The sequence below is a fragment of the Borostomias antarcticus genome (genome assembly GCF_949987555.1).
Source record: "Borostomias antarcticus genome assembly, chromosome: 19".
Lineage (NCBI taxonomy): Eukaryota > Metazoa > Chordata > Actinopteri > Stomiiformes > Stomiidae > Borostomias > Borostomias antarcticus.
In genome coordinates, this window is record NC_140252.1 from 21114302 (window position 1) to 21126534 (window position 12233).

Genomic DNA, 12233 nt, shown 5'->3' on the forward strand with positions numbered 1-12233 from the left:
ATATGTATTTTTAAAACAAGTGACGGCGTCCGTCTCTACTTTGATCCAGGAGACATGTACATGTCTATGGTGTTGGTATTATCTGTAGCCTACATGACACAGTGTTGATGGATATCTATCAGTATGCCTGGGCCGTGACAATTTACTAGGCCTAGGCCACCCGTCTCCTTCATCCAACTTATGCCTGGTCTCACCTGACAAAGGAAGGGTCTATTGGCTCTACATTCTTCAGATAAGGACCAGTTGACATTCACACAACACGTCGCCTGGTATTGGAAACTTGTGAATGGTGACTTGCCGTTATTTCGATTTTGCGAGCTTTTTTTGGGGGGGGGGGGGGGGGAGGGTGCAGAATGTGTTTTAATGTGTAGCCCTGCATCTACGGTCTGTCAGAATACACCTGCTACGTGTAGGCTACAGACTCACAGGCTGTAGATGTGTGCACGTCAGTCCATCCTTCAAGTTGGCACGCATCGATGCAGATGCTGGAGCAGCAGCGGGTTGGAGAGCAGCTCATTCATAGAGCCCCGCCGGAGCAGAGCAGCTCCTCTGCCCACTGCTGAGATGCACGCTTTCATATCCCCGGTGACCAAGACCATCCTAGTGGCTTTGTTTATTTTTGCGATCTTGCTCATTCTTTATGTGATTTTATGGTACATATGTCGAGACGTGGATTGTGACCATGGTATCTGAATGGGATAATTGGGTGCGTACCGCGACACAACCAGGACACCCCGCCGGTTGCGTGCACGGAGACGCCATGGTGACCCCGGTAATTACCCCGGTAAGTCTGCGCGTCTCTCACAGGACTGACCGTGAGGGCAACATGTAGGCTGCTATTAGGATATCTGATGGTCAGATTGTCCACACAGTTTCAGTGGATTTGAATGTGGCTTCAGGTGTTGCCAATCTACCATCGGATTTGCACTTGATGATATTCAACACGTTGCGCGCATTACCAAGTGCGTTTAAACAGGAAAAATGAAATGTTTCATCAATTTGACTCATGTTATATTGACCCAACTCGTCTAGCGTGCAATACAGAACCATAACCTCTGTTTAGCGGGTCGTTGTGGACCCAGTGATGAAGCGCGGAGCATGTTGGGTGCACGTTGTGACCATCCTTCTGAATGAGCGGGTTAGTTGCATGCTGTCTCGATCCAGGCTCATTCTACAAATACTAATGAATTGTGCTCTAGAGCAAGTTTTTAACTCAATTGTTAAATGAGACTGGGGGAAAGAACTGTGATGCCGGTCTCAACGTGATCATGCAAGAGGCTATTGCCTATATACGCAAATATGTCTGTATGATGACAAGTAAAATGTCTATGAATCAATTCATCTTGAATGCTAATCTCAGTATCTCAGATCTGGACATTGTCATTGGTGTGTAATTGTGCCATCCAGAATACAGGCTGGTCTAGGGTCAGAATACAGGCTGGTCTAGGCGGGTCAGAATACAGGCTGGTCTAGAGTCAGAATACAGGCTGGTCTAGGGTCTGAATACAGGCTGGTCTAGGGTCAGATACAGGCTGGTCTAGGGTCAGATACAGGCTGGTCTAGGCTAGGGTCAGAATACAGGCTGGTCTAGGTTCAGATACAGGCTGGTCTAGGGTCAGAATACAGGCTGGTCTAGGGTCAGATACAGGCTGGTCTAGGGTCAGAATACAGGCTGGTCTAGCGTCAGAATACAGGCTGGTTTAGGCTAGGGTCAGAATACAGGCTGGTCTAGGGTCAGAATACAGGCTGGTCTAGGTTCAGAATACAGGCTGGTCTAGGGTCAGATACAGGCTGGTCTAGGGTCAGAATACAGGCTGGTCTAGGTTCAGATACAGGCTGGTCTAGGGTCAGATACAGGCTGGTCTAGGGTCAGAATACAGGCTGGTCTAGGGTCAGAATACAGGCTGGTCTAGGGTCAGAATACAGACTGGTCTAGGGTCAGATACAGGCTGGTCTAGGGTCAGAATACAGGCTGGTCTAGGGTCAGAATACAGGCTGGTCTAGGGTCAGAATACAGGCTGGTCTAGGCTAGGGTGTAACAGGTTCTGCAACTGTCTTTACCAGGAGGGAACTAAGCCTGGTTAAGAAATATAAAATAGAATAAAAACTATGGTGTAGCCCCTTGCAGAACCTGTATGAAATAGCCCACATTCTTGTTCCTATGGCTAGCGAGTCTGTTCATATGCACTTAACCTCACCTGACATTTTCCATAGGGACTCAAGTTTATTGAAATTCATTGTGTTGGATGGTGCACCAAACTAACCAATCACTGTTGACCCACCAAGGTTAGGGTTACTAACCCTAACCCTAGGCCTCCTTACATGTTCAGGTCACAGGCGCGTGCAGAAAGCGCTCAGGAAACATATTCCGTCCTTTTTAAATCAATCAATCAATCAATCAATCAATCAATCAATCAAAGCTTTATTTCAAATCAACGGTTATTTTTGGGGCTGGAGTGCACAAGGCTACGTGTTCCACAAGTCCAAGCTTGAACATGTTTGTGGTGAGATGATCCCTCATAGCCAACCCTAATCATAGAAGGGATTTTCTTAGATTTGAAATTCAGGACTAAAATAAGACTTAATATAAGCTGCCTACGTTCATGCCTGCTCGCAAAGTCGACTCAGCTTAGAGTCTAAAATAATCGAACATTATTTTATGATATACAGTCATGTCTGGTCTCTGCGATGGAGAATTAAACGACAATAGTTTCTTTGTTAAGAGATTAAGACAGCCTAGAGAAACTCGTGATCCGGCTTAGCGGAACGGTCCACCCCGGAACCCGGAGGACCCGGACAGAACACGCACCTCAGGTCGGAGTCTAAAGGCTGAGACACCCAGAAGAGGAGCGATGTGTTTGCTGGATGTTATCCTCCCCATGATCAGGCTGTATCTAGTGGGAGTTAAAGTTCTCCTCTATCAGCTGTTCAACAACTCGTTCACTTTACCAGGTTGGTTTTCTCGTTCGTTCCCACTAGTTGTGATAGTTGTCAAATGAAGACACGCTTCTGTTATGGTCCTTCAGTCTCGCAGTCTCTGTGTGTCTCAACTGTGGTGGGTTTGACATGACTATTTTGGGTTTGACATGACTATTTTGGGTTTGACATGACTATTTTGGGTTTGACATGACTATTTTGGGTTTGACATGACTATTTTCTTAATGTCAGATGTCCTCAGTAGCCTGTCGCTCTATGTAAGCCTTTAAATTTGATTTGATTCACTTTATTTATCCCGAAGGAAATTAAAATGCCACGTAGCTCATAAAACAGCCATAAAAACAACACAAGACAACAATACACATATAGAAACATACAAGATAAGGACAGACCAAAAACATCAGACATGTACGTTGTTAAAAAATGCGTCTTGGGTGATTTGTATTCATGGCTGTATTCGTGCTTGCAGGTGATTGAGCTTCAGGAACTACTACAGATCACTGATCTCTAGTCTAATTCATAGCCTCCAGTCGAGTCACAGTCTCATATGGTCCCGTGGGTGTTGGACTTGGACGCACTTTGGACTTTATTGCAACCCGTGACCTCTAGCCTAGAAACGTGCTTATCTCCTCTAGTATTTCTGCATCGGGATTGAGTCAACCTCACACTGACACAATGAGTTCACACAATGTCTTCTTAAATAGAAAGTTAAACGCCTTGAGCAAGACTCACTAATAATGCAAAAAAAGTTGAAATTGTCCACTAGTGTAGCAACATCTCTGCAATGTTCTAGATTAGCATATTATTTTGCTCAAAGACAGTCACTTTCCACACCAGATGATTCCATATGTAATTTTATTTACCTTTTTTTTTATCTTCTTTTTTTTGTTTTGTTACCTTATAGCTGTATTTCACTGCCCTATCAGGTACTACTCAGAGATGAGTGAAGGCACCTATAAGGGTCCACTCTACTGCTACTCTACTGCCCAGGGAATAGAGATGAGTGAAGGCTCCTAAAAGGTTCTACTGCCAAAGGAACCAATGGAGGATAAAGGCACAGGGGCGTCGTCCTCGAACCTCCACCTGGTCTCACACCCACGAGCCAAAAGCAAAGTCTGGAAGTATTTCGGCTTCGACACCGATGCCGACGGGTGCATATTACACTGGAAGAGGATATACTGCCGCATCTGCATGACCCAGATCGCCTACTCCGGCAACACCTCCAACCTGTCCTACCACCTGGAGAAGAACCACCCCGAGGAGTTCTGCGAGTTTGTGAAGAGCAACACGGAGCAGATGCGCGAGGCGTTCGCCACGGCCTTCTCCAAGATCAAGCCTGAGGCGCCGGCGACCCACCTCCACCACCCCCACCACCCCCAGGACGCCGCTCCGCGGCAGGGCTTGTTGGGCTACGAGAGCCGACGCCACGGCGACTTGACGGCGGCGGTCGTCAGCTTCGTGTGCGAGGGGATGTACCCCGTGACCGTGGTGGAGGAACCCACCTTCCTGGCCCTCCTGAGGACCGCCGACCCTAGGTACTCGCCGCCCAGCAAGATGGAGGTGGCGCGGAAGGCCCTCCCCCAGGCGTACCGGCGCAGCCGCGACGCGGTGCGGGACGAGCTCGCCGGCGTGGCCTGCTGCGGCGTCTCCACCGACCTCTGGCAGAGCCAGACCCGGAACCGGACCTACATCTCCCTGTCGACGCACTCCCTGACCCAAGACCCCGCCACGGCCGCCTTCTCCGTCAGCAGCAGGTGCCTGAAAACCTTCGAGGTCCGGGAGGACAACGTGGCAGAGAATATAACCAGAGCGCTGTACGAGGCCTTCGTCGAGTGGGGGATCACCCACAAGGTCAGCGGGGCCACCACCAGCGGCTCGCTGGACATCGTGAAAGCCTGCTCCCTCCTGGACCTGTCGGTGCAGATGCCCTGTTTCGGACACACCGTGCACCGGGGGATCGACGAGGCCTTCCAGCTGCCCCACGTGGACGGCTTCCTGGCTCGATGCCGCAGGCTGGTCGACTACTTCCAGCAGTCTGTGACGGCGGTCTATCTGCTGCAGGAGAAGCAGAGGCGTCACGGGCTGCCCCCGCGCCGGCTGCTGGGCGACCGCGTCCGCTCCTGGACCGCCACCCTGGGCATGCTGCAGTGCCTGAAGGAGCAGCGGTCGGCCGTCACCTTGGCGCTGGTGGAGGACAGCGACAACCACCGGCTGAGCTTCGACGCCGCTGAGTGGAGCCTGGTGGAGGGCCTGATCGACATGCTGCAGCCTTTCAAGGTGGTGACGGACATGATGACCTCGTGCCGGTATCCCACCATCAGCATGGTGCGGCCAGTCCTTCACATGCTGCTCAACACCGCCCTGAAGTCCACAGAGCGCGACCCCAAGGAGGTCAGCATGGCCAAGGAGGTCGTCTCCAGGGTGCTGTCCACCACGTACTCGCCGGCGGCGGAGATCACCACGTTCCTCAACGTGGCGGCGTTCCTGGATCCGCGCTACAAGCGGCTGCCCTTCCTGTCGGCTCAGGAGCGCTCTCTAGTGGAGAACAAGGTCATCGAGGAGGCCAAGGCGGTTCTGGAGAAGCACAGGGCCGAGCAGCCGGGCCCGGACGAGCTCGCTCAGCCGTCCGACGAGCCCCCGAGCAAAAAGCAGGCCCTCGCCACCACTTCCTCGTGCGGCGTGGCCGACGGCAACCCCCTGGCCGCCATCTTCTACCAGTCGGGCGCCGACGAGAGCCAGGAGGAGCTGCATGCTCAGGTGGTGGAGGAGCTGAGCAACTTCAAGTCTCAGAGGGTTCTGGGCCTGAACGAGGACCCGCTGCGCTGGTGGTCGGACCACGTGGCGCTGTTCCCCACGCTGCCCAAGGTCCTGCAGAAGTTCTGGTGCATCCCGGCCACCAGCGCGCCCTGCCACCGGCTCTTCAGCTCCTCGGGGACGGTTCTGTGCGGCAAGCGGAACCGCATCGCCCCGGCCTTCGTGGACCAGCAGGTGTTCCTGTACGAGAACTCCAGGAGCTGCTACGAGCCCGAGCCCAGCGACGACGACCTGGCGGACAGCGGCTCCGGACCGGACCAGGAGCCGTCGGGCTGAACCCGCTAGAGAACCTTCTACCACACGGCAACTGGGACTCAAATGGATTGTGACTATTTCAGGACTGGACATTGTAAAATGATGCTGCAGCGTGACAAACAAAAAATACACAAAATATAACACAGAACACAAAAAACAGGGTCAAAATAAGTACAAGATTCATTATTATTCTAGCAGCTGTTGTATAATACCTTTTTTGCTATTGATTTAGCAATTTATGTGATTGCCATCTTATCTAACTACTGTTTGAATCATTATTTGCTATTTCTTTTGAAGCATTTCGTCTTGTTCAAAGAAAAACGGTGTCAACTCGATAATACTACTTTGTTGTCCTGATGCCTTTGCAAAAGCTTTTACCTGACAAATTAAATGGTTTCATGTATATAGACTCTATAAATAAAGACTCTAATAAATAAGTAAAAATCAATAGTCACATGACTACTTGTTGGTTGACATTTAAGGTGAATAGAATTTACCATCAAATAAGCCGACAATTTCCTTCGGAGAACTGTGTGTGTGTGTGCGTGCGTGTGTGTGTGTGTGTCTGTGTGTGTGCGTGCGTGTGTGTGTGTGCGCGTGCGTGTGTGCGCGTGCGTGCGTGTAGTCTTTAAGGTAATCAAGGAGGTCCTGCTCAGCCATTGTGAGCAGATAAGCGCCGTGCTCTGGTCGTCCTGTCAGTCCGGCAGCGTGGGCCTCACAAGGTCATCTTATCTTATAGGCAGAAACTGTTGTCAAGCAAAATTGGATCCAGATTGCATAGATAATGAGGGTCTCTAGTTCCCGCGGGATGCTACGTGGTGTCAGGGTCGATAGGGACACATTGACCTGTGACTCATCACTGCGGCATCACAGCAATCTGCCCCTACATGAATCACCCAGTAGAGCGGTGCACTAACGAGCAAATCAACCGTCAGAGCAGGTAGCGCAATTATGCTTAATCACAGGCTTTCAATTATTGAGATGTTTTTGTTTCGACTTGTTTGAGGCCGACCGGCGGTTGTTTGTGCTGCTCTGCGTTCTCTCCCTCCCACAGTTCTGCCCAAACAGAATGGAAGGGTTGCCATAGTGACTGGGGGTGCCCGTGGAATGGGGTATGAGATGGCGAGACGGCTGGCGAGCCTTGGCATGCACGTGCTCATAGGTACTGTCCAATCACAACCCCCGAAATAACGCTCAATACAGCACAGTCTAAGACTGAAGTAGCTACTTTAACATTTCATTCTGTTCATTTCTTCATAGTTTAGACTTGGCTGTTTCATTGGTCTTTGAGCACAGACTGTTACTGACTTCAGATCTTAATTGAGACCATTTCTCTTAATTGAGTCTCACCAAGCAGAATGACAATCTGTGATTATGGATTTATTCTGTCTGGCGAGGTGTCATCAAGACTAATCCTTCACTAATATACAGGCCTAACACTCACACACGTGTCACAAACACAACAGCACTGTAGATCGAGTGTGTGTGTGTGAGAGTGTGTGTGTGTGTGTGTGTGTGTGTGTGTGTGTGTGTGTGTGAGAGAGTGTGTGCTTGAGAGAGAGGGTGTGTGTGTGAGAGAGAGTGTGAGAGAGAGCGAGTTGTGGATGAGTGTGCCTCTCCTGATACCCTCCTCCTCTGTGTGTGTGAGAGAGAGCGTTTGTGTATGTGTGTGTGTGTGAGAGAGAGTGTGTGTGTGTGTATGTGTGTGTGTGTGAGAGAGAGAGCGTGTGTGAGAGAGCGTGTGTGTGAGAGAGCGTGTGTGTGAGAGCGTGTGTGTGTCTGAGAGCGTGTGTGTATATGTGAGAGAGAGTGTGTGTGTGTGTGTATGTGAGAGAGCGTGTGTGTGTGTGCCCACTTTGTCTCTGCTCTCACCCCTCCTCCAGCGGGGAATGAGGAAGACGAGGGTCTGGCGGCCGTGAAGAAGATCCAGGAGGAAGGCATCGAGGGCAAAGGTAACCGTGACAACACCGCTGACAACATGCTGACCTTCCCATTGGCCGTTATTAAATAGAACTCTGTGTTTCCCCACCACCGCCTTGGAGGGGCGGCCCGACGCCCCCTAACCCGCGACCAAGAGGAACCCTAGTAAGCATCCTCAACACGACGCGACAGGGTCCAATCTACAGGCAGTCATCCTGAGAGTCTCTACTGCTGACCAGACTTCTAGACACGTCAAACAGACTTGTAGACACGTCAAACAGACTTGTAGACACGTCAGACAGACTTCTAGACACGTCAGACAGACTTCTAGACACGCCAGACAGACTTCTAGACACGCCAGACAGACTTCTACACGTCAGACAGACTTCTACACGTCAGACAGACTTCTACGCGTCAGACAGACTTGTAGACACGTCACACAGACTTCTACACGTCAGACAGACTTCTAGACACGCCAGACAGACTTCTAGACACGTCACACAGACTTCTACACGTCAGACAGACTTCTAGACACGCCAGACAGACTTGTAGACACGCCAGACAGACTTAGACACGTCAGACAGACTTGTAGACACGTCAGACAGACTTGTAGACACGTCAGACAGACTTGTAGACACGCCAGACAGACTTAGACACGTCAGACAGACTTCTACGCGTCAGACAGACTTCTACGCGTCAGACAGACTTGTAGACACGCCAGACAGACTTGTAGACACGCCAGACAGACTTGTAGACACGTCAGACAGACTTGTAGACACGTCAGACAGACTTCTAGACACGTCAGACAGACTTGTAGACACGCCAGACAGACTTAGACACGTCAGCGTTGATGTTTGAGGGTGTTTGAAAGAGGGCTTCCTCTGATCACCAGGCAGCTTCTCTCTCTCCCAATCCCCTCTCTCCCCATCTCCCCCTCTCTCCTCTCTCCCTCTACCAATCCCCCCCTCTCTCTCCCCATCTCCCCCTCTCTCTCTCCCTCTCCTCTCTTCCTCTACCAATCCCCCCATCTCTCTCCCTCTCTCCCAATCCCCCCTCTCTCTCCCCATCTCCCCCTCTCTCTCTCCCTCTCCTCTCCCCCTCTACCAATCCCCCCCTCTCTCTCTCTCCCCCCCTCTCTCTCCCCCTCTCAACGGTGGCTCTGAGATGAGTGTTTTCATGGCCTAGTGGAGTTACATCACTGTCGCGTTCTCCTCCGTGCAGGGTAATGATGACAGACATGAAAATGAGAAACGGGCTTGTTTTGAATGAAGGTGCTCTCACCAGAGGTCCCTGGTCAGAACCCTCTGCTTCTCTGCCCTCCCCTGGCATCCTCTGTCAGACACTGTTTACAAGCCTCTAGCGGGTTCTCTGAGAGGGGAGGCCTTTAACCAAACACATTTCACAATCATAATCTGTTCTGGATCATAATCTGTTTTTCACGGCTCTTCTGTCCTGGCCCTGCGCTGGTGGAATGAACTGCCCACTGACGTCAGGACAGCAGAGTTGCAGCAGGCTCAAAACTCACCTCTATAAGAAGTACCACCAGGATCCTCCCTCTTAAGCACCTATTGGATTTATATTTTGCTACACACTTTGTCTTCAGCACTAGATTATACTCTTAAGTCACTTGTTTAGAAAGGAGATGCACTTGTGAGCTCTCAAGTAGCAGTACACTTTGACTACCTGCAATTATTCTAAGTCTCTTTGGATAAAAGCATCTGCTACACCACTTATGTAACCTTGACTCATCTGAAGGCATATGGAGGCGACAGGAAACGAGTGTCTTTGTCAGAGCGTGTTTGTTTAATCACCGTAGAAACCACAGGACACGGCGATCCTCACCGACAGAGAGAGACTTCAGCTTGTGTTAGTCCTCCTCCTCGCGTCTCATCCATCACCTCCTTATCCAGGGCTGTCCACTTCAGACATTCACTCTGGCCCTCAGGCCAAACCTGGCATCCCACGCTGGTGTCTCCTGAAAGATAAAGCTTTTGTGGTTGTGAACTCCTGTGTGGTCATAAATTGTTTTTTCCCCCCAGTAATGATCTGGCCAGTCAGTGTGGCAGAGGAGGCGTGTTGATGATACAACCCTCCCCGGGGGGTGTTTGATCCTCTGAGGGCTTTTTTTTTTCTTCTCTCTCTTGATATTTCCCTTATCTTCCCCGTTCTACCCCCCCTCTCTCCCCCCCTCCCAGACTCCGAGCTCCGTCGCCTTCACTTCAGATTTACCACCTAATCCTCTCCCATCCTCATAGCCTCTCCCGAGGGCCGTTAAATCACACGCCCCCGCCGGTTCTGACGGGCCGACAGCTTACCGCAGACCGGGCCGGCCGGAGCGAGGGACTGTCACTCACTCAGGACGACGGTGCCAGTGTCTCCAGTCTTTTTGAAGGCGACATCTTTGTTTGAATATTCCCGATGGCGCTGTGCCTGCCGCGGCGTCCTCCTCCAGCTGTCACCACCTCTCCTCCCACAGCGCGTCGTAGACGGATCCCCCGCCTGGCACCACCACCAAAGCCTTGGCACCGCAAATGACACGGAGGGATATACTCTGTAAACGGAGACACACACATTTCCTCCTAGTTATAGTTTGGCCGTCTGGGTAGAAGCTGGATCATTTGCAGAGTCATCTGGCTGGACCCAAATCTTTCCCAAATAGCCCTTGTAGTAGAAGTACATTACATTATAGTCATTTAGCAGACGCTTTTATCCAAAGTGACAAACAATAATTGCATTTAACGTTGGAAAAGCCAATGTACTACTTCTTGCCAGAACTCACAAGTGCATCTTCTCTCTAAAACAAGTGACTAAGAGCATAATCTAGTGCTGAGGGCAAAGTGCAAGAATAGCAATCTAAAATACAATAAGTGCTTAAGAGGGAGGATCGTTGTAGTACCTCTTGAAGAGATGAGTTTTGAGCCTGTGGTGAAAGATGGGCAGCGAATCTACTATGTTCTGACATCAGTGGGCAGTTCATTCCACCACTGCGGGGCCAGGACAGAGAAGAGCCGTGACCGTGTCGATCGACCGACCTAGTATTAGTAGTAGTAGTGGTAGTAATAATAGTAGTAGTAGTAGTAGTGGTGGTGGTAATGGTAGTTGTGGTAGTAGTAGTGGTAGTAATAATAGTATTAGTAGTAGTAGTGGTAGTAATAATAGTAGTAGTAGTAGTAGTGGTGGTGGTGGTGGTAATGGTAGTTGTGGTAGTAGTAGTGGTAGTAATAATAGTATTAGTAGTAGTAGTGGTAGTAATAATAGTAGTAGTAGAAGTAGTGGTGGTGGTGGTGGTGGTAGTAATGGTAGTTGTGGTAGTAGTAGTGGTAGTAATAATAGTATTAGTAGTAGTAGTGGTAGTAATAATAGTAGTAGTAGTAGTAGTGGTGGTGGTGGTGGTAATGGTAGTTGTGGTAGTAGTAGTGGTAGTAATAATAGTATTAGTAGTAGTAGTAGTGGTAGTAGTAGTAGTAGTAGTAGTAGTAGTAGTAGTAGTAGTGGTAGTAATAATAGTAGTAGTAGTAGTAGTAGTGGTAGTAGTAGTAGTAGTAGTAGTAGTAGTAGTAGTAGTAGTGGTGGTGGTGGTGGTAATGGTAGTTGTGGTAGTAGTAGTGGTAGTAGTAGTAGTAGTAGTAGTAGTGTAGTAGTAGTAGTAGTAGTAGTAGTAGTGGTAGTAGTAGTAGTAGTAGTAGTAGTGTAGTAGTAGTAGTAGTGTAGTAGTAGTAGTAGTAGTAGTAGTAGTGGTAGTAGTAGTAGTAGTGGCGGTGGTGGTAATGGTAGTTGTGGTAGTAGTAGTGGTGGTGGTGCAGTTGTTGTTGTTGTTTATTGATCCCCAGGGGGAAACTGGGTGATGCTCTGGACGGCCATCTGTTAGCTCAGAGCATGTTTGTTCATCTCCCTATAAAGATTGTTAAAGCTTTGTTGACTGTGACTCAACTGCTGATTATATAGAGTGTTTTTGTCTCTGCTGGCGCTGTCCAGATCTGTGTGGGCTTCAGCCAGCTACACAGGCCCAGGGACTAGAGACGACCGCCGCTTTAGACCAAGAGAGCCGTTCTCTGTTGACACAAATCAGAAGCCAGACGACCTACAGTACACTGACCGTTTACACACTCCCTTCAAATACACCCAAATAAAAACATGTTCTCAGACCAACATATCGTCAAATGAAGGTAAAACAAAGTGAGTTGGATCCCAACGGGTGTCGGCCATGTTAAGGGCTCTGCCAGGGCGGGATTCGAACCCACAAACTCCCGCTTGTGAGTTGCGCCAACAGTTGCGCCAATATGGATGTCCCTCTTGGAGAGACTGTT

General features: G+C 49.8%; 1 protein-coding gene across 1 annotated transcript; it reads left to right on the forward strand.

Moving 5' to 3' along the window:
- Window positions 1–2839: 2839 nt before the first annotated feature.
- Window positions 2840–6323, forward strand: LOC311322119 (E3 SUMO-protein ligase ZBED1-like). Its single transcript, XM_084454144.1, has 2 exons — window positions 2840–2952; window positions 3864–6323. The coding sequence occupies exon 2, from the start codon at window positions 3979–3981 to the stop codon at window positions 6025–6027; it is 2049 nt and encodes a 682-aa protein (XP_084310270.1). The 5' UTR covers window positions 2840–2952; window positions 3864–3978; the 3' UTR covers window positions 6028–6323.
- Window positions 6324–12233: the final 5910 nt, after the last annotated feature.

Coding starts and splice junctions, on each gene's coding strand:
- LOC311322119 (XM_084454144.1), top strand. CDS start 3,979: ATGGAGGATAAAGGCACAGGGGCGTCGTCCTCGAACCTCCACCTGGTC.